Here is a 26,273-nt window from a genome sequence, read left to right as displayed (position 1 = left end):
AAGATGAATAAACGGCATAACTGATTTTAAAAATATTGCTTAAGAACTAGTGGCTGTTAGACTAAACAAATCTGGTGGCTTTAGCTGTCTGTAAAAAAAACCACGTATTTTGGAGGCAGCCCACAGGAATTATATCGGGGAAAACTTCATGCTCCACTCAACTCTTAATTTGACAGGTAGAAGTATTCCCTATGCCAGGGATCGGCAACCTTTCAGAGTCTTCATTTATTCACTCTAATTTAAGGTTTCATGTGCCAGTAATACATTTTAATGTTTTTAGAAGATCTTTCTATAAGTCTATAATATATAACTAAACTGTTGTTGTATGTAAAGTAAATAAGATTTTCAAAATGGTTAAGAAGCTTCATTCAAAATTAAATTAAAATGCAGAGCCCCCCGGACCAGTGGCCAGGATCTGGGCAGTGTGAGTGCCACTGAAAATCAGCCTTCGGCACGCGTGCCATAGGTTGCCCACTCCTGCTCTATGCCGCTGAAAGTACAAGAAAATAAGTAAATAAATAAAAGGACTGGAAATAGTCTAGCTAAATGTGACAAAAACAAGGCAATGCAAAGTTCACTCTGTTACTGGTCCTCTTCTCAATTTAGGCCAGATCCTGATACCATTACTCGCAACCTTGCTGAAATCAGTGAAACTGTTCAATAATCCTTGTTCACATTGAGTAACACATATCAGAATGTGGCCACTTATGTTTAGGGAAATTCCTCTCAGTGTATTTGTGTGCCAGGTAAAATCAGTCAGTATCCTGATACCATGCAGTTTTGAGGGCAAAAGGATGCAGTGGCAGCTTTTCTTAAAATGTTTTCCATCTGTAATTCTGCTATATTGATACAATCTGAAAGGAAAGCATTATCTTTTGCCATGAAAGTAACATAAAGATCCCCTGAACTATATTTGTAATGTAGGACTAAGTCGCATTGAATTCTGTACATTTCGCCACATTCATATAATTGAATCCCTATGCATCTGAGCCACAGCCTCTTAGTTCGCATTTATACAGATATCTTTAAAACATTTGGAATTTCCTGTATAAGCAAAAAGTAGTAATTTGTCTATTTATATAAGTGAAATTTGCAATAATAATTATATTAAAACACAATGAAAATGTAGACTTTACCATTTTGGGGGAAAAAGCAATGCTGTTGGATGCTAATAGAACTCACTTGTGTATTTGAACATTTCTGGATAATTCCTTTTGCAAAGGTGCTTTACCGTGGGTATATTTCCACAGGCTTGACACAACTCTCATAGACTTTACTGACATGAAGTGCCAACGAGGGGATTTAAGCTTCATTTTCAATGGTGATGCAGCACCCTCTGAATCTTTTGTAGTTTTAGACAACGAACAAAAAGTTTACCAGCGAATACATCATGAGGTGAGCAGCTGCATATATACACAATGTTAAACATATTACCTTATACCGATATGTTTTCAATACTAATGAAATACTTACATTAAATGTGTATTCTGCTAAAAAGTCAGGTTCTGTACCCAACTAGGGCTCAAGTAATACTTAGCAATGAGGTAAGAAGTCTACAAAGAAATCTTGCAGATGACACAGTGGTTGGGGGGATGGTAAATAGTAAAGAGGACAGGTCACTGATAGAGTGAGTTGGATTGCTTGGGAAGCTGGGCCCAAGCAAACAATATGTTTTTAATATGGCCAAATGTAAGGTCATACATCCAGGAACAAAGAATATAGGCCATGCTTACAGGATGGGGACGTGCTATCTTGGGAAGCCTTGACTCTGAAAGATGTGAGGATTGTGGTGAATAATTAGCCAGACATGAGCTCCCAATGTGACATTGTGGTCAAAAGAGTGAATGGGATCCTTGGGGGACTCTCAAGTGGGAATAAAGGTTCTACTCAGTGGTGAGCTGGAGCCGGTTTGCACCGCAAGAACCGGCTGTTAAATGTAGAAGCTGGTGTAGAACCGGCTATTAAAGGGGCCGGCGGGTGGGCAAACTCCGGTCTGCGGGCCACATCTGGCCCACGGGACCGTCCTGTCTGGCTCGCCTGAGCTCCCAGCTGGGGAGGCTCCCCCTCCCCCCCGCCAGCGCCAGCGGTCTGGGCAGCCCTGCAGCTCCTGCCGTTTTGAGCAGCATGGTAAGGGGGCTGGGCCGGGGCTAGGAGGAGGGGTTGGATAAGGGGCAGGGAGCGGTTGGAGGGGGCCGCGGTTCTGGGGGGAGCGGTCAGGGGATGGGGAACGGGGGGTTGGGTAGGCGTGGGGGTTCTGGGGGTCTTTTGGGGTGGTGGTGGATGGGGTCGGGGCAGTCAGGGGACAGAGAGTGGGACGAGTTGGGTAGGGGGTGGGCTCCGGCGGCTATTTAAAGGGCTGGGGCGGTAGAAGCACCAGAGCCCCAGGCCCTTTAAATATCCCCCGGAGCCCAGGGGTAGTGGGGTGCTCCAGGGGCTATTTAAAGGGCCTGGGGCTCCAGCTGCCTCTGCCACTCTGGTCCTTTAAATAGCCGCGGGAGCCCCGCTGCTTCCCCAGGGCTCCCGCAGCTATTTACAGGGCTGGAGCGGTAGAAGCAGGGGAGCCCCGGACCCTTTAAATAGCCCCCGGAGCCCTCCAGGGGTTATTTAAAGGACCCGGGGCTCCAGCTGCCTCTGCCACCCCAGTCCTTTAAATAGCTGCAGGAGCCCATCCCCTACCCAACTTGCCCCGCGCCCAGGGGACAAGGAGTCAGGGGATTGATGGGTTGCGGGTTCTGAGGGAGGCAGTATGTGGGTTGGCGTTGGATGGGGAGGAGACAGGCATATGGGGCTTGTACTCACCGCATGGTTCTCTACCGGGTCGCGGGGGGAGCGGATTCACTTGTTCTGGGTGGAGGACCTGCCACCGAAAACCAGGAGCGAGTGAAGACCACCACCACCCTGCCGCTGAGGACCCAGTAGGGAACTGGTTATTAGGATTTTGGGAGCTCATCACTGGTTATATTGCCTCTGTATTTGGCACAAGTGCAACTGCTGCAGGAATACTGTGTCCAGTTCTGGTGTTCCCAGTTCAAGAAGGATGTTGATAGAGTGGAGAGGGTTTGGAGAAGGGCCATGAGAATGATTAAAGAATTAGAAAACATGCCTTATAGTTATTATCTTTTTAGTTAAGAAAATAGAAGGTTAAAGGGTGACTTGATCAGTCTATAAGTATCTACATGGCGAACCAAGATATGATAATGGGTCTCTAAAGTCTAGCAGACAAACAATATACAATGGCTGGAAGTTGAAACTAGAAAAATTCGAACTAGAAATAAGATGCAGATTTTTAACAGTGAATGTAATTTAACTGTTGGAACAATTTACCAAGATGGTGGATTCTCCATCATTGCAGTGTCATTGTTAAATGAAGACTGGATGTTTTTCTAAAATATATGGTTTTATTTAAATTGGAATTAATTCAGGAAGTCCTATGGCTTGTGTTATGCAAGCGGTCAGATTAGATGATCACAATGGTACCTTCTGGCCTTTATAATCTGTGAACCTGTTTAGGCACTGCGTGTAGCAAACAATCAGCATCAGCACAAAGTGTGTGAATTACTGGATACTTTTAAGCCTCTTGAAGCAAAATGCATTCAATCATAGCCTCATCCAGCAAAACACTTAAGCATGTGTTTAAGTGTTTTGCTGTATTAGGGCCTATGCAAGGAATGTGGTTATACAGTATAACTACACTTCTGGAAATTTACTGATTTTAAAATACTGAATTAAAAAAAGAAACTAGAAATGTGTTAGTACTTCCATGTAAGCAAATGGGTCAGTCTTAAATTAAAATGGTGCTCTTGAAATGGCTTTGGTAGTTCTCAGCCACTGAAAGTCGCTGAAGGCTTTAAGCTGTTGTTTACATGGATGGTGATGCAAAATCAACAACATGGGGCAAGGTGCTTTCAGATAATAACTTCAAAGCTTCTTAACTGATTTTAGACAGCTATCTGTCCCTTTCCAGGGAAACAGAGAAAAATTGGAGCAGAGTTGTAAACATATCGCCACTCAACCACTGAAGTTAGGGACTGGTGATGCTGCTGGGTTTTTTTTTTTCTTTTCTTTTTCCGCCTTCTTCCCCCAGCACCAGACACAGTGTTTGAATCTATTTTTCAATTGGTGGTATAGTAATGTTAAACTAATTGAGACTGTACCCATATTACTGAATTATTAGTACATTTGGCTGGCACAGTTTTAGACCATGTGCCTCCTTCCATAATACCAATTGAATAAGGTACTACGATGCCAATGTTATAGGACATTTTTTGAATAATTCCAATAAAATAGCAGCTACTTGAAGCATCCATAATTTTCTTGGGGAGAAAAATTGTCCAATTAAAGGATAAGGCTTATTTATGTACAGCAGGGGTCGGCAACCTTTCAGAAGTGGTGTGCCGAGTCTTCATTTATTCACTCTAATTTACGGTTTCACGTGCCAGTAATACACTTTAACATTTTTAGAAGGTCTCTTTCTATAAGTCTATAACATATAACTAAACTATTGCTGTATGTAAAGTAAATAAGGTTTTTAAAATGTTTAAGAAGCTTCATTTAAAATTAAATTAAAATGCAGAGCCCCCCTGGACCGGTGGCCAGGACTCTGGCAGTGTGAGTGCCACTGAAAATCAGCTCACGTGCCGCCTTCGGCACACATGCCATAGGTTGCCTACCCCGATGTACAGTCTGCTTGTAAAAAAATGAGAGCGCTTAAAATAATCAGTAAGTACTGTTCAGTATTTTAGGATTTCTTTTGCTCCAGGAATCTGAGATGGAAACGGAGGAGGAAGTTGACATTTTAATGAGCAGTGATATTTATTCAGCAACATTATCAACCAAATCAATTACCTTCACGCGTGCCCAAACAGGATGGCTTTTCAGAGAAGACAAAACAGTAAGTCTGAACAGACCCTCTCTGTCTTATCCAGCCCTTTCTTTGTTACTGTGTTCAAAATAGCACTGGCAGATGATGTTAATGCAAAAGAGGAGAGTAAGGAGTGTGTGTTTGTCTTCAACATTTTTATCATGTTAAATCTCATCTCTCTTTGGATTGCAAGCCACGGAGGAAGAGGGTGTTTTAAGTTCATGGTTGAAGCAGAGTCTGTGCCAGATAGTGAAGGCAGTGTAAGAAGTGTAGTAAAAGGATCTATGGCCCATTGTGAAGAGACAGGAAAGGGGACAGAAAAGTGCAGTATTCCACAGTAGAAGTAGGGAATGAACAAGAGATTATGAAGACCTGATGTCGGAAGTAGGGGAATAGGCAAATTCAAGATCTTGTAATGAAGACTTGAGAATGAAGATGTTTAAACATCTTCAATAGCTTGGACAGAATCAGTGTTTTAGATGCCACAGTAATAGTTGATATATTAAAACATTAGATAGAAACCAAAACAATGGCAGAAAGCATATTAATTCCTTTTCTGAGGATGGGATGAAGAGAAGTCATTGCGGTTATTGTTCAGGCACTTGTTTTATCATCTCTGGCTAATGAAGACACTTCAACTTAAAAACTCCCAAGGGCTATTTCTGATAGCTGACAGCATTTGCTAGGTCCCCTGTCAAACCACACCCCTCTTGCCAGCATGCAGTTTTCAGCCAGTCTTTGCTTCATCTAGTAGTTCTCCTACCAGCTCCCCATTCAGGGCAGGCAAGATAGCAGGTGAGGCAATAATCAGGTGACCTAAGTGCTCTGCCCATTCCCCTGACATTCCAGATCCCAGACAGCAAAGGCAGATACAAAGATTATGCAAAAATACGACTTTATTAAAAAAATTTTAAAGCATACAGTGTAGAAATCCCATGGGGATTCACCTGAAAAATGCACGTTAAAAGTAAGCTTAGTCAGCAGGCACTTCAGACACCCAGTGCACTTTGGTGTACCAACTTTAACTGTGTTCTGGCTGATCATTTTTGAAGAGACACCAGCTAATTTGGAACTCTGTAGAAATTGAGCTCCATACACTTTATGCCTCTGTCGTCCAATTCCACCGAAATCTACACTAGTCTGCATCATTGTCAGGTACAGACAGAAAATACAGCTCACTGTATTTGCACTTTGCCAAGATACATTTAGAGCTTGCAGAAATCTACATTAAGTTGAATTAACCAGGGAGAAAACCCCCAAACTCTACAATTGTTACTGCTCTTACAGCTGTAGACACTGTGAACATACAGAATGCCAGTACCTTACACCCGTTCAGGTTTGGTCATCTCAAAGAGGATGAAGCAGAGATATCAACAGTGGTCAGAGGCATGGGGTTGGGGATTTACCTGTGATGTTGGAGATGACCTACTCTAGGATTATTTAGCGTAGAAAGGCAGATTGGGAGGGATGAGACTAAAATATGGGAAATAGGACCTGATCCTACAAACTTCTCTATGTTCCATTGAACACAGGAGGTGGTGCTCAGCATTTCATAAGATCAGGCCCTGAGATATTAGAAACAATTAAAGGTGTTAACAAAAATTGAGTGGGGCTACTATTTCTTATCTCATTCTACAGGAATAGAGGCATTAAAAGCTGTAAAGTAGATATACCATTTATAATTTTAAATTACTAAACTGTATACAGTAATACCAAGAGTAATGGCAAATAATTTATCAGTGAGTTTATTTAATCCTTTAAAAAACAACACTTCCTGCTATGCAACCTAGACACATGGAAAATCCAACCTGTCTGAGAGGTACTAGCGTCACTCATAAGGCAATGAAAAGAATGTTTTTCCTCCTTAGGTATAGCTATACTGCCAGTTGTCCTCCTGTATGGGGGAAGATTTTTGCCGCCTTTTGAAGCAGTAGTTGATGTCACTCAAAAGTTGGCTCATATCTGACCATGTTTTTATAATTTTTACTTTTTCCATTTTATGAAATGTAAACTCTAGGTGCAAAAAATAAGTCATATGTATAAAATATCAGTTGATATAGTCAGCTGTTCTAGAATGTACCAGCCACAGAAGAAAAAACATGTTTCCCCTTGCCATCTTCAGATTAGCTCTTTGGGAAATGCTGACATAAATAGATGTTTTGTGCTAATGTAAGTTTTTATCCCCAAAGAAATCCTTGCAACGGCAGCCAGTGTTTCCGCTGCACTTTCATTTACATTGTTGGAGGTATTCAGTGTTAATGCAAGTGCTCTGTCAGTACAGGTGACTTAAAGTATAACATTCATTCTTATGTACTTAAATTTATTTCTTTTCATGTAACAGTGTCATTTTAGTCTTTGAATATTCCTGATTTAAGTTACCTTACCGTAGCTTTTGAGTTCATGAATGTCAAATATCTGTCTTACAGGAAAGAGTAGGAAACTTCTTGGCAGACTTCTACTTGGTCAATGGACTTGTTTTAGAATCTAGGAAAAGAAGAGAACATCTCAGTGAGGAAGATATTCTTCGAAATAAGGCCATCATGGAAAGCCTGAGTAAAGGCGGTAACTTGATGGAACAAAATTTTGAGGTATTGTTAGCTTGTTATCTACACCAGTTTTATTCCAGGGAATATTAATTTTCACACTTGATACCTAATAAGCTTTATCGAAAAAAATGTTTTTCCCCCTCTTTTCTGTATAAATCTTAGTTTAAAACATCTGAACTGGTTTATAACTCTAATCAATGTGGTCTTTTCCCTGTTAAATTCCTTCTGATTGTACTGAATATTTCAGTGAGTGATTCCTAGATCTTTCATGATGGCTTTTACTATAAGGTGGAGTTCTTTCTGGCTGACTGAATCAGAATATTTTAGTTTTCTTTTTGGCAGGATTTTTTGGTTCTAGTTTAGAATGTTGCTTTGAAGGTAATCTTTTTGTTAGTGCTCTTCCCTGCTAGGACACTTTATAGAGGCAGCCAGCTGATTTTACCCAAGACCTGGCTTCTGAATGGTCCCCATTTTAAGTACCTTATCAGGCCAATTGGTTAGAGCTTTGGGCAGGATTAGCCTTAAAATGTAGTTTCCCTCTTTCCTTCATGAACTGGGAAATTATTCCCCAAATCGTTAGAACTGCCGACTTATAGTCTTTGCACTATCCTAAATGTACTTTTGTGGTTTTAGTCTTTGTCTGATAATTTTCAGGTAAACTTTATGCATTCCAACTTTTGTGGCCTACACGCTTTGGTAAAATGTGGTAACATAAGGAAGGCATGGATATCACTTTACTATCTTGAGTTAATTATAGTTACTTTCAGTAGATAGCAAATATTTCACTGATCATAATGTAAAGAGAGCAAACTGCTACATGCAGTCAAAGCATGAGGAGTTCAGCTGTGTGGTGAATTGATTTAATATTTTCTATTTGAGTTTTTTTGTGTGTTAAAATCATCCAGCATAAAATGACTGAAGTGATGTTATGCTTGGGGGGAGGGAGCAGAGGTGGGGGAGCACTGGAATTACTTGGTGTTTCTAATATGTAACTTGTTGTCACAGTGGACTTGCTGCTTGGGGGACAAGCAACTTACTATTTTTACATGGATAGTGAGTTCAGTGTTAGTAAGGAATGACTATGCAGTTGTGCCATGTGGTGCAAATTACAGGGGTGTCCTTCTGGACCACAGTGCTTCAGAGAATAGGATTCTAATACATTTTTATTTGTGTGCTAAGAATATAGAGCAAGATTTTTTTAAAAAAATATTTTATGTCAGACGCCTGTTCCTGAAATCTTACTAGTAGATATATAAATACTGGGTTTTGAGAATTTACTACCAATTTTAAAACCTTTGCCTAACTTAAAAATTATACATTAATTTCCTGAATACATATGGTAATGGAGAGTAGCATCCCTCCACCACCACCCTGGAACAGGACTAGAGATCCACAAGCAATGTTTTAGCAAGCTTCAGGCATGTCCAGTTTCCATTGGAAGAGATTAACCTCAGTAGATAGACCTCTCAAATCCTACAATAAATGTGGTAATTTATTTATTTGGAATGAATGACACTTTTACATTTAATTTGCACTAGTTTTCTATTGCTTGACCAGGCACTTAGATTGGTGAGAATAGGTGATTTTTTTTTTTTAAGAAAGTATAAACACGGTAGAACTGATCTAGGAACAGATTTACCTTCTAAAATCAGCGTGACAGTAATCCATCTAACCTGACACTTGAGTGCTAACATAAAATATCGGGCAAGCATTCTGGATTCCTAATTTAAGTCTAGTGTGGTGTGTGCAATGATGTTCTGTTTCATGTTATTAAATACAGGGCTTTGGAGCAGGTTTTTGCCTGGAGCTGGAGCACAGCTCCAAAGCCCTGATTAAATAGACACTTTCTTTTTGCTAATGGAAATGACCTAGTTTGGTAATGTTATCTTCTTCTGTCTACCAAGTGACTCTTGCAAGTCAAGTTTGAAGTTCATTTGCAGGACAGTGTTGAATGCTGATCTTGAAATATGCTTGGATGAGTAGAGAAAACGGTTACTCACCTTCTCATAACTGTTGGTTTTTGAGATGTGGTGTTCACGTCCACTCCAATCAGGTGTGTGCGCACCGTGTGCATGGTTGTTGGAAAGCTTTCCCTTAGCAGCTCCTGTCGTGTCGGCTGTGGAGCCCCCTGGAGTGGCAACTTTATGGTGCTCAATATATGACCGTGCCGACCCCAACCCCCCTTCAGTTCCTTCTTGTTGGCTACTCCGAGAGAGGAGAGGAGGATGGGTATTGGAATGGACATGAACAACACATCTTGAAGAACAACAGTTACGAGAAGATGAGTAACTGTTTTTTCTTCTTTGAGTGCTTGTTCACGTCAATTCCAATCAGGTGTCTCCCAAGCTCTACCCCGGAGGTGGAGTTGGAGTTAAGGAATCATTGATTGGAGCACTGCCCTGCCAAATGCTGCATCATCTCTGTCGTGTTGGGTGATAGCATAATGAGAAGTAAACGTAAGCACCGATGACTAAGTTGCTGCCCTGCAGATCTCTTGTATCGGGACCTGGGCCAGGAATGCAGCTGATGAAGCTTGTGCCCTTGTGGAACGTGCCGTAAGAGTTGGGACTGGGACCTTGGCTAACTTGTAACGTGTGGATGCAGGATGTGATTCAGAAGATATTCTTTGAGATGAGACCAGGAGTCCTTTCATCCGGTCTGCTACCACCCAGTTGGTTCGACTTCCTGAATGGTTTTGTGCGCTCGATGTAGAATGCTAGCGCTCTCCAAACATCCAGTGAGTGCAGTCTCTGCTCTTGGGTACTGGTGTGAGGCTTAGGATAGAAGACAGGTAGAAAACTATCTTGACCAATGTGGAATTGTGATACTACTTTGGGGAGGAAGGCTGGGTGAGGCCTGAGCTGCATTTTGTCCTTGTGAAAGACCATATAGGGTGGGCCAGAGGTCAGAGCCTTTAATTTGAACACCTGCCTTGCTGATGTGATGGCTACCAGGAAGGACACCTTCTATGACAAATAGAACAGGGAGCAAGTCACCAGTGGTTCAAAAGGGGGCCCCATGAGCCTGGTGAGGACCAGGTTAAGGTCCCATGCGGGAACCGGTTGCCTAATCTGTAATATAGGCATTCCAAACCCTCGAGGAAACGTCCTATCATGGGGTTAGTGAACACGGAGCGTCCAGATGTTCCTGGGTGGAAGGCTAAGATAGCAGCAAGGTGCACCTTGATAGATGACGCTGCTAGGCCCTGCTGTTTGAGATGCAGAGGGTACTCCAGGATGAGTGGTATAGACTGGAGTGGAGGTGTGTGTTGCTGGGCACACCAGCAAGTGAATCTTTTCCACTTGGCTAGATAAATAGCCCTGTGGAAGGTTTCCTGCTGCCGAGAAGAACTTCCCTTACCAGTTCCGAACATAGGCGCTCCATGGGGTTTAACCATGGAGCTTCCAGGCTGTGAGATGGAGGGACTGGAGGTCTGGGTGGTATAGGCGACCATGGTCCTGAGCGATCAGATCAGAGCAGACTGATAGCATGATCAGAGTGTCCACTGACAGCTCCAGAAGTGTGGTGTACCAGTGTTGACGGGGCCAGGCTGAGGCAAGCAGAATCACCTCCGCTTTGTCCCTGCAGATCTTGAGCAGCACCTAGTGTATGAGTGGGACTGGTGGGAAGGCATACATGAGGTGGTCTCCTGAAAGTAGCAGAAACGCATCCATGATTGAACCTGGGCTATGTTTCTGGAAGGAACAGAACATTGTTGCTCCGGGTGGCGAATAGGTCGACCTGGGGAAATCCCGACCTTTGGAATGTGGGATGAAGAACATCTGGATGGATGGACGGACCATTTGTGGTTGCAGAACGATCTGCTGAGGTGATCCACTAGCTCGTTCTGCACTCCTGGGAGAGGAGACGCCTCCAGGTGAATGGAGTGGGCTATGCAGAGCTCCCATAGTTGGAGGGCTTCTTGACATAGGTGGGGAGAACTGGCTCCACTCTGTTGGTTGATGTAGAACATAGCAGTGGTGTTGTCCATCATCATTGCCACGCTTTGGCCTTGTAGCTAAGACTGGGAAGTTTGACATGCCAGCCGCACTGCTCTGAGCTCCCTGATATTGATATGAAGGGAGAGCTCATCCTGCGACCACAGGCCCTGTGGTCGGAGATCTCCCAGGTTTCCCCCCAACCCAGATCTGACGCATCTGTTATTAGGGACAAGGAGGGCGGTGCACTGTTGAAGGGGACAACTTTGCAAACCATCTGAGGGTTGATCCACTATGGCAGGAACTCGAGTATGTGTCCTGGCACTGTCACTACCGAGTCCAACCTGTCGCGCCCCGGTCAGTATATCTGGGCGAGCCACGCTTGAAGGGGTCTGAGCCTCATTCTGGCATGTTTGAATTAATTTGATTAAAGTTTACAAATCTTTGTAGCATATAAACTAAGCATTCTAATTCAGATTCAAGTTGCTTGCCTGTATATTAGCTATAGGAAGAAATATTCCAATTGCCATCCTTAAATGGAACTTAAATATTTATCCTTTCAATAATTTGGACTTTTCTCCTCTCACTGTTTGTTGGGGGTTGACTCTAACTTCAAAATTCTCTTCACAGTTGAAATGCACCTTCTAAACTTAAAATAATGCCACTGGATACAAATTTGCACAATTGAGCTGATATGTAAAATACACAATCTTTTGAAATGTTAGTGAAATACTATACAAGCCATAAAATCCTGTTTTCTTACTGTTCTGTTTATAGACTAATAGAATTGAACAGTCAGTTAGCATATGGCATAATTATTTTGCTAAGGTGAGAATCAGTATGCTGCTTTTTCTGACAAGGAATATTAAATGTGATGTTATAATGGAAGACAGTATCAACTATGAATGTCCATTCACAGCCAGGCAATAAAAACAAGCAGATTTTAAATACTAAACTTGCCCTGAAGATATTAGGATTTCAGATAGGTTCATCAGAAAGGAGCCCTCTCCAAAGTCAGTGTCGTTTTGGATACCATCTTTAAAAATCACAGCTTTTCAAAGCAGACTGCTAGAAGCAGAATATAGCAATTTGGACAAAACTGATTATGAATAAAAAAAACCTGACATAATGGATTTATTGGAGTAATGCATCTAAGATCGTGCTCTTTTGGATTGCAGGCAGTTTGGGGCAGGAACTCTTCTGTGTTTGGAAACCACCTAGCATATTTTGGGAATTACCATAATCCCAAAAAGTCAAGCAAGAATGGGAAACTGGCATCTCAGTATTGGAAATGGGACTGTAATAAATGTATTTGTCTCTATCAAGTGGGAAATTTGCTTTCTTCCATACTTTTTTTCCATAATCATTTTCCTTCCAGTCACCTCCATAATTCAGTCAGCAGAATAAACCGTGTCATTCTTCTGTGTATTGTTGCCTGTGGTGGTCTGAGCAGTAATGAAATGGACCAGTCTCATAAACATCCTGGGTGTTGCCAGCACTTTTCAGGCAAAGTAAATGTGACATCAGAGGGAAGATTTCCAGCATTGGGTGATTTTACTATCTTTGTAAATCCTCAAGAATTGTCCTGTTTCAATTCAAATTCTTTGAAAATGAGCGTACCATCAAACAAGATGGCTTCATCCTTGGTAACACCTTATGTAGGAACTTTGAAGTCCGCTGAAGTGCAAAGAGCAGCAGGATTTTTTTTTCCACGATACATTAGATATTTACTAGCTGCAGTCAACTTTATCTCCTTATTTTACCAGCTCTTGGAATCTCAAACAATTCTTTATGCAGTATATTCTTGAAGTACAGGACTATCTTCTCAATGTCTTTTTTTTTTTAAGTTAAAATCTTTAGATTATTCTTAAGAATATCCTACAATAGCATTGTCCAAACATCTAGTTTAAAGGGAACTCTTTTTATGTTAAAGAAAAGGTGTATTATGAGAACAATCAGCATAAAGATTTTATTTATAGTATATATTAGCCATAATTTCCATCAGTCTCTTCTTTCCTGTTACTTGTCATCCTGATGTTGGTGATTATTGCAGCATTAAAATAGCAGACTTCTGTGTGAATTAATACTTGGAGCCAAATGTCCACATGCAAAGTTAAAACCCTGGGAGGGAAGAGCAGGAGGTAGAGAGATTAGTTGAAACTGTTAAACTTGGCTAGCTTCATATTGGATGGGATGAACTAATGCATTTTATAGACTGAAAAGTGCAGTTTTATCTTTTGAATGATATAGTACCATGCAATAACTTAATATTTTACAGAAAGTGACCACTTGTTTTTTCCTTAACAGCCTGTCAGACGACAGTCCCTTACTCCACCTCCACCCAACACAATTACTTGGGAAGAATACATATCTGCTGAAAATGGAAAGTAAGTGTATCAGTTTCTTTTAAAGACAAGGAGTCTTTAGCTGTAGATACTTTCCTCCTTTAGCTTATGTTTTTACAACTCCATAGTATCTGTATTTTTCTTGCCTTGGCCTGTAAAACACACTTTTCACATGCTGGCATGAGTAAAAACGGGGTTGTGTAGCAGGGAGGATATAAATAATTTGACAATATAATCTTGCACTGCAATTAACTGAAAATACAGCAATATTTTGTAAGCTTGTGGACTACTTGATATCTGAAGCCTAAACTTTAAACACTTAAAAGATTAAGCTCTGTGTTTAACACATTTCAGTAAAGCTTTCTACGTACAACAATCCTATTTATGCTTAAGGTAGTGTCAAATTAATTGCTAGCAATTAAATAGACCTCAGTTTTGACTTCAGGCAAGATGTAATAAATAGCTTATGACCAAACCCATTATTTACATCCAAAAGTGCACATTTTCTGAAACAATGTGTGAAACTGCTCAGTAACAGCCATGTTTTGTGTAAAATGCAATCCTCATCTAACACCATAGTTAACTACTTGTTGCCTCTTATACTTGATTACTGTAGTTTAGATTATGTAAATTCAGCAGCTGGGTAAAATTTTTTTCCTAGGATTAGACTTCCGTAATTTGATGTTTGAGCACCCAAAAGTGTGCTAGTTGCTTCACAAAAACCAGTAAAGATACAGACCTTGTTCCAAAGAGCTCACAATACATATTCAGATGTTACAAGAGGATGAGTCTGGGTGATATACAGAGCAAGGTTTACAATATGTGATTATTCAATAAGACATGAACATCTTGATTTTTTTAATGTATGAACTGATCTACATATAGAGGTGTGGCAGAAGTAAGTATATAAGGAGGGATGTGAATAATTGCACACACACACTCATATATTAATATGGGGAGAGAAAATGATTAAATGTTAGATTTCTTTTTTGCTTATTCCAAACAGAAATCATGTGTTGGACAGTACAAACGTCTAAGAGGATATGAATGTCCAGTCTGTATTTCCAGTGAATATAAATTAAAGATAGAAAAGGCCTGTTATTTTATCTGTCCTGGTCCAGTACAAAATTGTGTCCTATGTTGTGTTCTCCAGTGTTTTGTCCATTCTATTTTTAAATTACTACAGCAAAAGAACTTCTGCTGCTTCTGTTGTGAGTCCATTGTACAGTCTGATGGATCTCATAGCAAGAATTTTATATTCTGTCTAAACTCTTCCAGTCCCAAGTTCATTGTGGCATTTCTTGTTTATACCCCCATGGACAACCCTAAACACTTTCCCATACCGTCTTGGCTGGTTTTCATGTCTTCCCCCATAGTTCTCATTTAGCACAACCTATCCATATTCAGCTCTTTTAATCTGTTTTCCATAAGTCAGCTCCTTAATCATTTTTGTTGCTTTCCTGTGAATTCCCCAGAACTAATGGTAAGCTAAATTAAGATGCCTTCCAATTCCTTTTCTCTCCTAGGTGCAGCTATTATTTCATAATAATACTCTTAAATATAAATAATGTTTTTCACATCTTAACTCTTTTTTTTAGGTCTGACTTATTTATCTCATAAAAGCAAACGTCCCATTGAAGAGTGTGTTTAACTATTTGTTTGTTTGTTTAAAGAGCTCCTCACCTGGGTAGAGAGCTGGTCTGCAAAGAAAGCAAGAAAACATTTAAAGCCACAATAGCCATGAGCCAGGAATTTCCCTTGGGAATTGAATCGTAAGTCAGAGTTGTCTGTAAACGTTCATATGTGGGGAAATTAAACAGTTACCTTACCTGTACTGTAACTGCTCTTTGAGATGTGGATACAGACATGTATTCCACTCAGGTGTATGCACATTTATTTTTCTGATTCTTCCCCCTTAATGTCACTGACTTCTTGTACTGCCTCTTGGACAAGGAAATAGGAATGGTTTATGCTGTCAACAGCAGTTTGATTCATTCTCTCAAACTTTCACTCAGAAATCTACAGTGGAGTGACTTAGCTCTTCTAAAACGACAGACATTTGTACAAAGCAATGATCAGTGAATATGGAAAAATGATATTAATGGGATGAAACCCAATCTGTAAACTGCCTTTACCTTTGCCAGATTGATCTATACTGCCCACATGCCACACCTCTCTTCTCCCCACTCTCTGTAGCTTCAGGTTTTTTTATCAGCCGATATTGAATACAGGTAGTGAGACAATAATGCGTGAAAGCTAAGGCTTTAAGCTTTGTGATAGTTTAAAGCTTGGGTTCCTAGTTCTAGGTCTCCATATAAATGAATTCTAACATTAATCTGGAGTCAAGTTTTGAGGTGTTGGGAGAAGGGAAGAATAGTAATTGGCAGCATGATTTTAACATCCAATTTCTCACGATTCACCAAGGCTAGAAACAAAAGCTTTTCATGCCCGCTTTATTACATGCCATATGTTAAGATGTGGATTACTAGAAATTGGACTTTAAAACTGTCACTAAGACTAAGTCAAAGCAGCGATGCTCTGTCATCACAGGTCTAGGGGTGTGTGGGTGTGGTAGAACTTAGAGCACTAATTTATTAGTTACTTATCCATTGCATCGGTTTAAATTTTCTTGGAACAAAAATTAAAGTGGCAAAAGTGAAGAGCTTCTAATAAAACTGCACTTTCCTTTTCAGATTATTGAATGTTTTAGAAGTAATTGCACCCTTCAAGCACTTTAACAAACTTAGAGAATTTGTTCAGATGAAGCTTCCACCAGGCTTTCCCGTAAAGCTAGGTAAGGTGACTCTTTCAGCTTCTATTAAGAAGTGGAGATGTTTAATTGAAATGACTAAACTTGTGTAATAAACTGATTTTTTGGTTATATAAAGGGAACTTAATTCTCTGTTACAATGGGCTGCCACAGCCTTTAGAGGAACATAGTCCAGACCTTGGTGAATGGAAGAAACACAATCCCATTAGGTTAGTGAAAGATTGAGGAATATTTATAGCTGGGATTAGAAGAGTCAGCAACCAAGAAATCACTTGCTTTACTAGTCACTAAAGGGCCTGACTGAACAGTGGAAGCTCCAGATTATAAAAAATTACCCTTTCCTAGTGCTGGTGCTCATTCTGAAGTGAAGACTGCATGGTGTGGTGCTTCCAGGGAAACTGCAGATTACTCGAATTAAGGGATGACCTTGGCCTTGAGTAAAGGAATACACTTTTGTTAATGTTAGTCCTGTGAAAATTCTGATTCTAATCAGGATTGTTGCCAGGACCCCTAACCCTACATCCTCCTATGGCTGAGGATTGTTCAGAATATTTTCTACATTTACTATTTATTGCACCTTGTGATTGCTGTAAATCAACTATGAGAAACTACATGCAGGTTTCCAGTTTCTGTTAACAGATGGATAAAACATATTTGCTAATTTGCGTGGACAGATAACCACAGCAAAACCTTGGGCCATAAAGAAGCAAACCCAACCTGTTCACAAATAGCAGCAGAGATCCAAGAATAAACTCTCTTTGGTCTAGGGTTATTTGTTATAAACCACGGTGGTGGTGGTATATTTGAACTTTTTTTTTTTTAAATACACCAAATCCTACCTTCTGTTACACATACACAACCCCACAGTATTCAGTGGGAACTGCTTGTGTGATCGGAAAGCTGAATTTGTCCATAGTTTTTAAATACTATTTTGGATTAAAACAAAAACAAACCTAACTGATTTACCCACCTCTAAGACTTTGCCCAAAATTTAAACTGAGACATCTTGATGTTTGAAATTTTATTTAAGCATTCTGGCACCTGTGCACTCATTTTGTTCACCTGAGACCAGAACCTGAATATTGCAAGAGCCTCTTACTGAGATTTTCAGCACAATTTTGCTCATCTACTAAATTCAGATGTTTGTTCAAAGCAAAGGGAATTTGGTTGTCATCCGTTTGGTTTGCAAGTCATTCAGGGCTTTTCTACACAGGGAGTAGCTATTCCTGATTGACTCCATGTGTGGGATGTTCTTATTCTGCAGTAAGAGTGCAATATTTCAAATTTAGTTTAATCCACTCTGTTTTATCAGGAATAGTTAATCTGCTTTCAGTTCACACTCTACCTTATTCTGGATTAATTTTCATGTGTAGACAAGCCAATAATGTGTCTGAAATATTGAGTAAGTTCAGAAACATAACTAGAGTCCCTAATCACAAGCGTATGATAGTTTATTAAGATTGTTAATGTAATAATTGTGTAACCCTTTGTCTCTTTGCTCTTCACTGTGCCACTCTGCTCTCTCCAGACATACCTGTGTTTCCCACCATCACGGCCACTGTGACGTTTCAGGAGTTTCGCTATGATGAGTTTGACGAATCCATCTTCACTGTTCCTGATGACTACAAGGAGGACCCCAGCCGTTTTCCTGATCTCTAATTTAACTGGAAAGTTAATAACAATACCAGCATACCACAGTGAAAGCAAGTGGATGCAAATAGCCCACAGATATAGTTATAGAAGTGGGTCAAAATGGAAGGGATAAACTTTTTTTAAATGATCCAGAAGAAAAGGGAACACATGTATGACTGATGTACTGAAATTCACTATAATGGGCATCTAATCAGTATCTGAATTACAGCAAGTCTGATGTGTCATTTACACTTTTATACATACAGTGCTGCGAGATAGTTTGACACCTCAGTTGCTCTAAGGATACTTTAACAGCTGTGAGGACTGTCATTTGTTTATAAATTTTTTACATTTGTTCTTGGTGATACAAAAAGCACTCTTGGACCATTAGCGCAAAAACTGAAATGTCTTAGCTGGATATTAGCCCTTTAAACATCTCACCTTACACAAGGTGACCTTATAATATTCTTTCAAGCTGTTTTCATAAATTGTAAACTATGTAACATTATGTATAGTTCAGTAATTTGAATGTTAGTTGAACGTATATTAGAAGGAATGCATTTTCTGTAGATGAATGAACCAAATGGTAACCATTACACAATTGCATTTACACATTGCAATACACTTCAGAAATAGCATTCACTCTGCAGGGAATAAGGTACCTCCTTTAGCACCTTAGTGCAATCCATTGTGGTGCTATTCATGTTTTTATCTGAACTGTTAATTTTTTCACTGCAAGTTGTTTACTAATTTTCCTTTCAAATAATTTGCAAATACTCTGTCTCCCCACCCCCTCACCTCTCTGCTAGTTTAAAAATCCTTGCTGTGTTCATGATATGGTGTTGATTAGCATGCTTGGAGATTCTTTATCTACCTAGAAATTGCATCACTTGCATTATTTTACTTTTGGTTAGGAGACTTGCTCCATACTAGCTGAACATCAATCAGGCTATGATGTGGAGCAGCACACTGGAACATATTGGATGCATCAAGACACAATCTCAGACATTAGAGAGGTTAAGTGAAATAAAACTTATATCTTGAAAACCTAGTGTAATTGTAGGGCACATTTAATAGGATTCACAATGGAAAAATTAAAAATGTGCACTTTTCCGATACTTAATGTGTAACTTCAGTTTCTTCCTTTTGCCATATAATAGAGTATGTTTATTTTTTAAAATAGGCTTTAAAATCAGGAATTGTTTTGGCTTCTTTAACTTATTCATTCCACTGTCCTAAATTTGAGGGTAATCTAGCTTTGTTTTGCAAGAATGTGTGCAGCTGGCTGTTAGTGCTAATTGTTCGTATGAGATTTAGCTGTGGTGCGAGTGTCCAGAAATGTCAGTGTTCAAAATTTTGAGCACCCCAGCTAAACTACTTTTTCTAGAAACCAATACAGTAAATGTTAAACTTGAATATCTATAATGAACCATCAATGCTTAGTAAAGGTAACCAATCTTACTCATCAGGTGGAAGATGAAATCAGACAGGTAAATCATGATACAGTAAAAGCAGACTTGTCAGCCACATTGATTTTATTGGGAAATGGTTAAAGTAGAATTCTTTCAAAGGGCGTTGGCCCTGTCTGTATAAAATCCAAAGAGGCTGCCCGAGAGAGTTACAATATCCGCAGTTTAAGGAGTCCTATCCCCTCACCCTCAATAGCAGTTGACTAAATGGACTGACAGGAGGAAATAAGGATGGTTGCTCCATTCCAGTAGCATTTTAAATCTGTAAAAGGTTAACACTTGCATATCTACATTGCAGTTTGGTTACTGATATGCTAGAGAGAAACTGATCAGTTCTGAATGAATATAAAAAGCACTAGTGAATTGTAAAATTGTTGTAGTTATTCCCAAAGTACCTAACCAATCACAGATGTTGAACATTTAGTAGGAGTGATGAGTTGTTCTTCCAGCTAATTATGAGTCCCTCAGGTTTGACATTGATTACATGAATTGGTACCTACCTTGCATCCTCCCTTGGCATCAGCTGAAATCCTTAGCAATAAGTGAGAGAGAATTATCTTGTCTGCTCTGTAGGTCAAGGTTAAGCTTCTGTAGGGCCCATTGTAGGAACTTACAATGCCACCCTAGCTATAACTGTTCTAAGGATAAATGGTGAGAGGCCTTCAGTATCCAGTGCTGTCAGTCCAGCATGGGTGACAAACCCTAAACCTATTCCTACAATATTTGTATTTCTGAAACTAATGGATACACCTCCCAACTTCAGTACTTAACTGTGTGGCAATTTCAGCAAAGACAAATTGGGATGTTTCTCAATGACAGAAATCAAGAGTTGATTAAATCTTCCTTAGTATTACAAGAAAGGAACTAGTACTTTGATGTAAAAAAACAAACCAATGCACAAGCCTGTATCATAAAAGCTGCACCCATAGGAAGAGATTCTGGAAGCTGAGTTTTATATTAAAGGCAATATAACTGGATTGGGGGGTGGGAATGGATTTTTTTTTTAAATAAGCCTTGAGACAAAGTAGAGGGTACAATCCACCTGTGGTATGAGAGATCAGTAGTGGGCCTGAAGAGAGGACTACCTTTTCCTCTAATGACCTGTTTGATTTAAAACTCATTGCAGTCTATGGAAACATATCATCAATGGGCTTTGGACTAAACCTTACGATATACAATTAGGAATCATTTGACTGTAACCAGCTTTTGTTTCAGAACAGTTGCTATTAGATTCCAGTGACAGCCTCAATCAAATTTTAAGTAAGAATTAGCACAGTTGCTTGCATCTCAAATCCTTTGGGGATACTATAATCTGGCTTGACATTTCCAGTGATGAATTTAAAAACACAGCTAATGAAATGTGCGCTTTAAGAGCAGCTTCCTAAATAATACACAGAAGGCATAAGTCTTAGCAAATGAGGGATGATGTGTGAGTACAGGAGATCAGTGTTGTAGACCAACATCTATGGTGTAGCAGGAGTGAGCTGGCAGAGCTCTCTTTTGGTTCCCTCCTGCCATGTAAAGGATAATTTTGTCCCCTCTAGAGAGAGTATGCAGCCACAGTACTTTTACAGAATGCATATACCACAGCTTGCTTCAGCAGCATAACAATGAACATGTCGTGTAATAGTTTGAAAACTTTACATATGCATGTAAAGGGATTTGCTACAAAAAGATACCCTGGAATGTGAAAGGCAGTTATCTGATTGTTTTAAAATGCATGAAATTTCTGGAAGTAAGCTATTTGTATAATATCAATCATTGCTTAGTACTGCTGGGAAAACAACAAAAATGTTAATCTTCTGCTATCATGGACATTCTAAATCTAAAATACTCAAGATTTGGCGATGCAAGTTATGAATAATTCCATGTCCATTTGAAAGTCAAGCTCTTGAAATTAAGATTCCTCACTGCGTGGGGAGGAGCAATCTCAGAGCAAGATTGAAGAAAGCCTAAATGTGAGGTACTTTTTAAAAGTTAGCAGTTGGATCTGGCCCTATTTCTTAGTGGTGATTGAAATGTTTGATTCAGTATATTTAAAAAACAGCCATTAAGTCTCAAACTGAAAAAGAATGTTTGTAAAGTCCTAGAACTGTTCCTTAACCAAACTCAGTTTTACTGGTCTTCCAAAACACCTCTTTAATTTGTGGTAAAGGGAATGCATTTTATTTTCAAGTAGCTGCTGTTCCAGTCACTCTATTCACTTTTATAACTGCGGTTCTTGACACATGTACTTATCAAATTGATTGTTACAAAACTGTTGATATATTTTCCTGGAAACCCACCTTAAGTTTGGTAATATATTCAAAGCAACTGTCAATTTTTAAATGTACTTGTTTTTTTAATTCATGTAAGGATAATTACATTATTTAAACTTTAACAAATCTCCTGTAATGCTGCAGAGTCATTTATTTTCTTTAGACATTTGTAATTATCATGGAAACTTAAGGTCACTTTTTTGCATTTTACTATTTGTGTGGTCTGTGTTCTTAACTCACCTTCACTAATAGTAATTTTTAGGTTGTATCATCTGTTAGAATAAAGACCAAAAGATGCTGTTTGATTCTGAAACTGAACATGTGAAAACTTTAACTATAACTCTGTACAGTACTTTACATAATATGTACATTGTTTGAGCAAGGATTGAGTTGAGGAAAGGTTGGAGTGCTTCAGCTCATTCTGTAAGGATGTTCTATTGGTCAGTTTTTAAATAAAATATGAAGTTTTCAATATAACCCTGTTCCTTCCCATCTCTCATGTAGAATTTTGCTACTAACTTTTATTCTGAATAAGGTATATCTTCCCAAGAAGGTTCTGATCCTGAGAACATCTGTATTAGTTTGAGAAGATATAGTTCCACTTGAAGTCAATTTGTTTGTAGGATCTGCATCCACCTAAAATTACCCACTTCCAAACCACTGCACTTAAGCAATAGCAGATTAATGGAAAGTGAATTCTAATATGTGAAACCCTGGCCTCCTGTGTTTTTCTTTTTTAAAGAGCCTGATGCTTCCAATCATTGAGTGAGAGAAATTGCATACATGTCATTTAAAATAGATCTGGAAGAAGGTGATGAGGGGGAACAACAGACTCCTCACCTCTCCTTTCATGTTTTGCCTTCAAGACATGAAGCCTATAAATGGGTCTCTTCAAAATCCACATTGAAAATTTAGAGCTTAACCCTAGTGGAGTGGAAACGATTTTATTGCAAGACTAGAGTGGTGACAATGCCTGAGGAGGAAAATTATTTTTAGTCACTGCTTAACTTTTTATAGATGTAAATTTCAACAACACTTTGGAGAAAGGCTAGCTGCTTCCTTAACATCTTAAAAGGAGCCAGAGGCATTACCTCACACACATACAGAGCAGGCAATTTACAATTTACAAGCTTTACATCAAAGCAGCAAAAGCAGGGACCAAGCTAATCCTTCAAAGGCCAAACACTACAGTAAAATCCTGGAATGTTAATTATGAGAAGTATTTTTTAAAATAGTTACAGTTGCACTTTTCACTATCCTGAAATTCTTGAAGTTGGACCTTAATCTGAATATTTTACTAGTTTGTGCAAGCTTAGTAAATAGCTCCCTTACATGTTGGCTATCTGTAATAAGCATTTTATTAACTAGTGAATCCATTTACAATTTTTCAGCACAGCACTGATAGTTGATTATTGGGAGGGGAGGGGCAGAACATTTTACCTTAATGAGAATGTGGGCACTGTCAGTTACACATCAATTCCTGGTGATTAATTATATTTAATTCAAACTAGAGCTATGCAAGGATTAGTTCATAATAATCCACAGGCTTGCATGTTTGTAGAGCAGCACTTCGTGCCTCCAAACAAGGGCATATAATGAGGTACAGAGCTGCTTCCACTCAGTTACTTCACTACTGCAAAGCAGAGCCTCCAGAGCTAAAAGGGAAAGAGGCTGGGACACATTTCAAAGAATGCAAGGTTACTGTAAGGTATGTAACCTCTCCTCTGAGTATATGTCCCTGTGGGTGCTTTACCACAGAAGACGCCCAAGCAGTAACTTGCTGAGGAGGTAAGTCTGAGACAGTTCGGAGGACTGCATCACCAAAGAGGGTAGTATCCCTGGGCGCAGATAAAATCGTGTAATTCTTGGCAAAGGTATAAATGGGAAACCAAGTTGCAGGCCTACAAATTTCTGTTATGGGAACACCTTCAATAGAGATATAGATGTGGACAGCTCTAGTGGAATGTGCTGTCACTCTGTGAGAGAGATCTGCATCCCAGTTGATTCATAGCAGGTTAAAATGCAACCTGAAACCCAATTTGATAGTCTGAGTGGAAATAGGTTAGCCCTTCATCCTCTCCCCTAATAATAAAAATAGCATAGGAGGTGCCTGGCAGGTCTTATTCCTGTCAAGGTAGAAGGCAACAGCCCTTCTGGCATCTATTTTATGTAGGCTGGTCTCCTCTCCTGAGGCTTTGCATAGAACACTGGCAGATGAATCTCTTGAACAATGTGGTATTCTGAAGAGAGCTTTGAGAGCAAATGAGAATGGGGATGCAGTGTAACCTTGTCCTTATACAAAGTGGTATATGGCAGCTCAGTCATAAGAACACTGAGCTCTTTCGTCTACCTGAAGTGATAGCTATGAGGAATAAAGTCTTTTAGGAGAGGCTGAGGAGAGAACAGGTAGCATTGGTTCAAATGGAGTTTTCCTCAGGGCATTGAGATCCAAACTGAGGTCCCAGTGGAGGGGCTGCTTTCTGTACAGGAGGCAACCTGTAGGAATCTAGCTGTAATATGGTGGGCAAAGACTGAAGCCTTTAATGGGGGAGCAGAAAGCTGTTATAGCAGCCAGATGTTCTCTAAGCTCATGAATTTAACGAAAAGGCTTATCTAAGAGATAGTCCAGGATTTTGGAGCGCGGAACCATTGAGGCTTCAGAAGAGTGAATGGACAACCAAGGCGTAGAAGCATTTCCTCTTTTGAATGTAAATTTTGCTAGATTTCCTGCTAGAGAGGATAACTGACTGAACTCCTCCAAACAGGTTAGTTCCATGCTCTCAGGTTCAAAGAGAATGTTGGGATGGATCATGGTCCCTGAGTTCTGTGACAGGAGAGCCTTCTGGAGAAGAAGTCTGGGCTGGAGGTTCAAGTACCACACTTGTCTTGGACAGGATGATGCTATGAGGATAACCCTCACTCTTTCCTGACTCAATCTAAGATCTTCAGGATTAGAAATAAAGGCAGGTAAGCATCCAGGAGGATAAAGGGGGAGGGTGGGCACAATGTTGAGGGTATCTTCCAATGAGTTGCAGACATTTTCTCTTGGAGCAGGACAGAATTTCATGTTCAGGAGGCAAAGAGGTCTGCTTCTGGGGATCCCCAAGTCTGGCAGATGCTAAGGAAGACAGCACTGAGCTCCCATTTGTGGTCCTGAAGGAAGTATCTGGACACAATGTGTATTCTGGAGTTCTGGAAGATAGCCAGTTGAGATTTCTATCCAGTTCCAAAGCTTAAACAATGCTGCACACGCAGACTGGGATCTTGCTCTGACCTTCGCCATGTCTGAAGGCACTTGAAGGGCAGTCTTGAATGAGGCATGACAAATGTAGAGGCATACGAGCTGTAGGCAAGTTCTTGCAGTTGTTTGCAAGCTATGTTGTATTGGCAAGATTAAGCTGGACAGAGTAGAGAATCTCTCTTTGGTGAGAGGCTCTGGCAGTTAAGAGCCTAGAATGACTCCAATAAAGTCTAGTCTTTGGACATCAATGTAGATTTATTTTTATTGATGCTGTGGCCTACAGATTGAAATAGGGAGCCCTGGAGATTGCAGACTGGGTCTCTACAGCTGATCAGTCCCTGAAGAGCCAATCAACCAGGTAAGGGCTGCTATGCCCCACTGATGTAGGTGGGCCGCATTGCTGAAAGGTTTGTAAAGACGGTAGAGGCTAGGAAGAGCCTGAAAGGACTCAGTACTGGCAAGTCTTCTGAACTCAAATCCCATAAATTGAAGTGTAGGAACTGTTTGTGGGATGGGTGGGTCGCTACATGAAAGCAGGCATCATAGAGGTTGACGGTGACCAACCAGTCTTCTGAATCTATGAACAGGATTATAGTGGCTAGCGTCACCATCCTGAAGCGCTGGGAAAAGGAGGTTCAGATTTCTTAGGTTGAGGATTAATCTCCACCCCTTTTGGGAAGTAGGAAATAGTTGGAATAGAACTTTCTTCTGATGCACTCCGGGGCAACTGGCTTAATCATCCCCAAGAGTCAGATTGGACCTTTTGTTTCATGAGATCTTTGTGAGATGAGTTCCTGAAGAGGGATAAGGATGAAGGGATAGTGTGGATGGAGTATCCCACATTATTCACCTCCAAAATCCATCTGTCTGAGGTTCTTTGTGCCCGGGAAGGGGAGATGAATGGAATCGTTCAACACAGGATCCACATAGGTATATTTGGTTGAGGCCCTCAAATCAGATACCAAATGTATTTCTTAAAGGGAAGTGCAGGTATTGCTGTAGAAAGGGGTAGTTCCCTATTCTGAGGCATAGATCTCCTCCTTTGAAAAGTAGGAAGGTCTCAGAAAGCCTGTTGCTGGGTGTACTGGAACAGCCTAGATGGCGGTTATATTTAGACTTACCAAACCATCTTTTTGTTGCAGTAACTCAGATACCCAGTGGCAGTAAGGTAGCTCTTGAATCCTTCAGAGTGCATAGGGGGGAGTCCATGTCA

General features: G+C 40.1%; 1 protein-coding gene across 2 annotated transcripts in view; it reads left to right on the top strand.

The window, feature by feature from the left end:
* ANKRD13C (ankyrin repeat domain 13C) overlaps positions 1 to 22,107 on the top strand; it is a 54,942-nt gene extending 32,835 nt beyond the window's left edge. For both annotated transcript variants that reach the window (XM_045026866.1, XM_045026867.1), the window contains 7 exons: positions 1,251 to 1,395; positions 4,760 to 4,891; positions 7,288 to 7,449; positions 13,653 to 13,732; positions 15,364 to 15,462; positions 16,384 to 16,484; positions 17,989 to 22,107. In XM_045026866.1, the coding sequence (XP_044882801.1) occupies positions 1,251 to 1,395; positions 4,760 to 4,891; positions 7,288 to 7,449; positions 13,653 to 13,732; positions 15,364 to 15,462; positions 16,384 to 16,484; positions 17,989 to 18,119 (850 nt within the window). In that variant the 3' untranslated portion in view covers positions 18,120 to 22,107. The remainder of the gene's footprint in view (positions 1 to 1,250; positions 1,396 to 4,759; positions 4,892 to 7,287; positions 7,450 to 13,652; positions 13,733 to 15,363; positions 15,463 to 16,383; positions 16,485 to 17,988) is intronic.
* The last annotated feature ends 4,166 nt before the right edge of the window (positions 22,108 to 26,273 follow it).

Source organism: Mauremys mutica, chromosome 8 (assembly GCF_020497125.1).
Source record: "Mauremys mutica isolate MM-2020 ecotype Southern chromosome 8, ASM2049712v1, whole genome shotgun sequence".
Classification (NCBI taxonomy): Eukaryota; Metazoa; Chordata; order Testudines; family Geoemydidae; genus Mauremys; species Mauremys mutica.
This window is presented reverse-complemented; position numbering and strand designations above follow the sequence as displayed.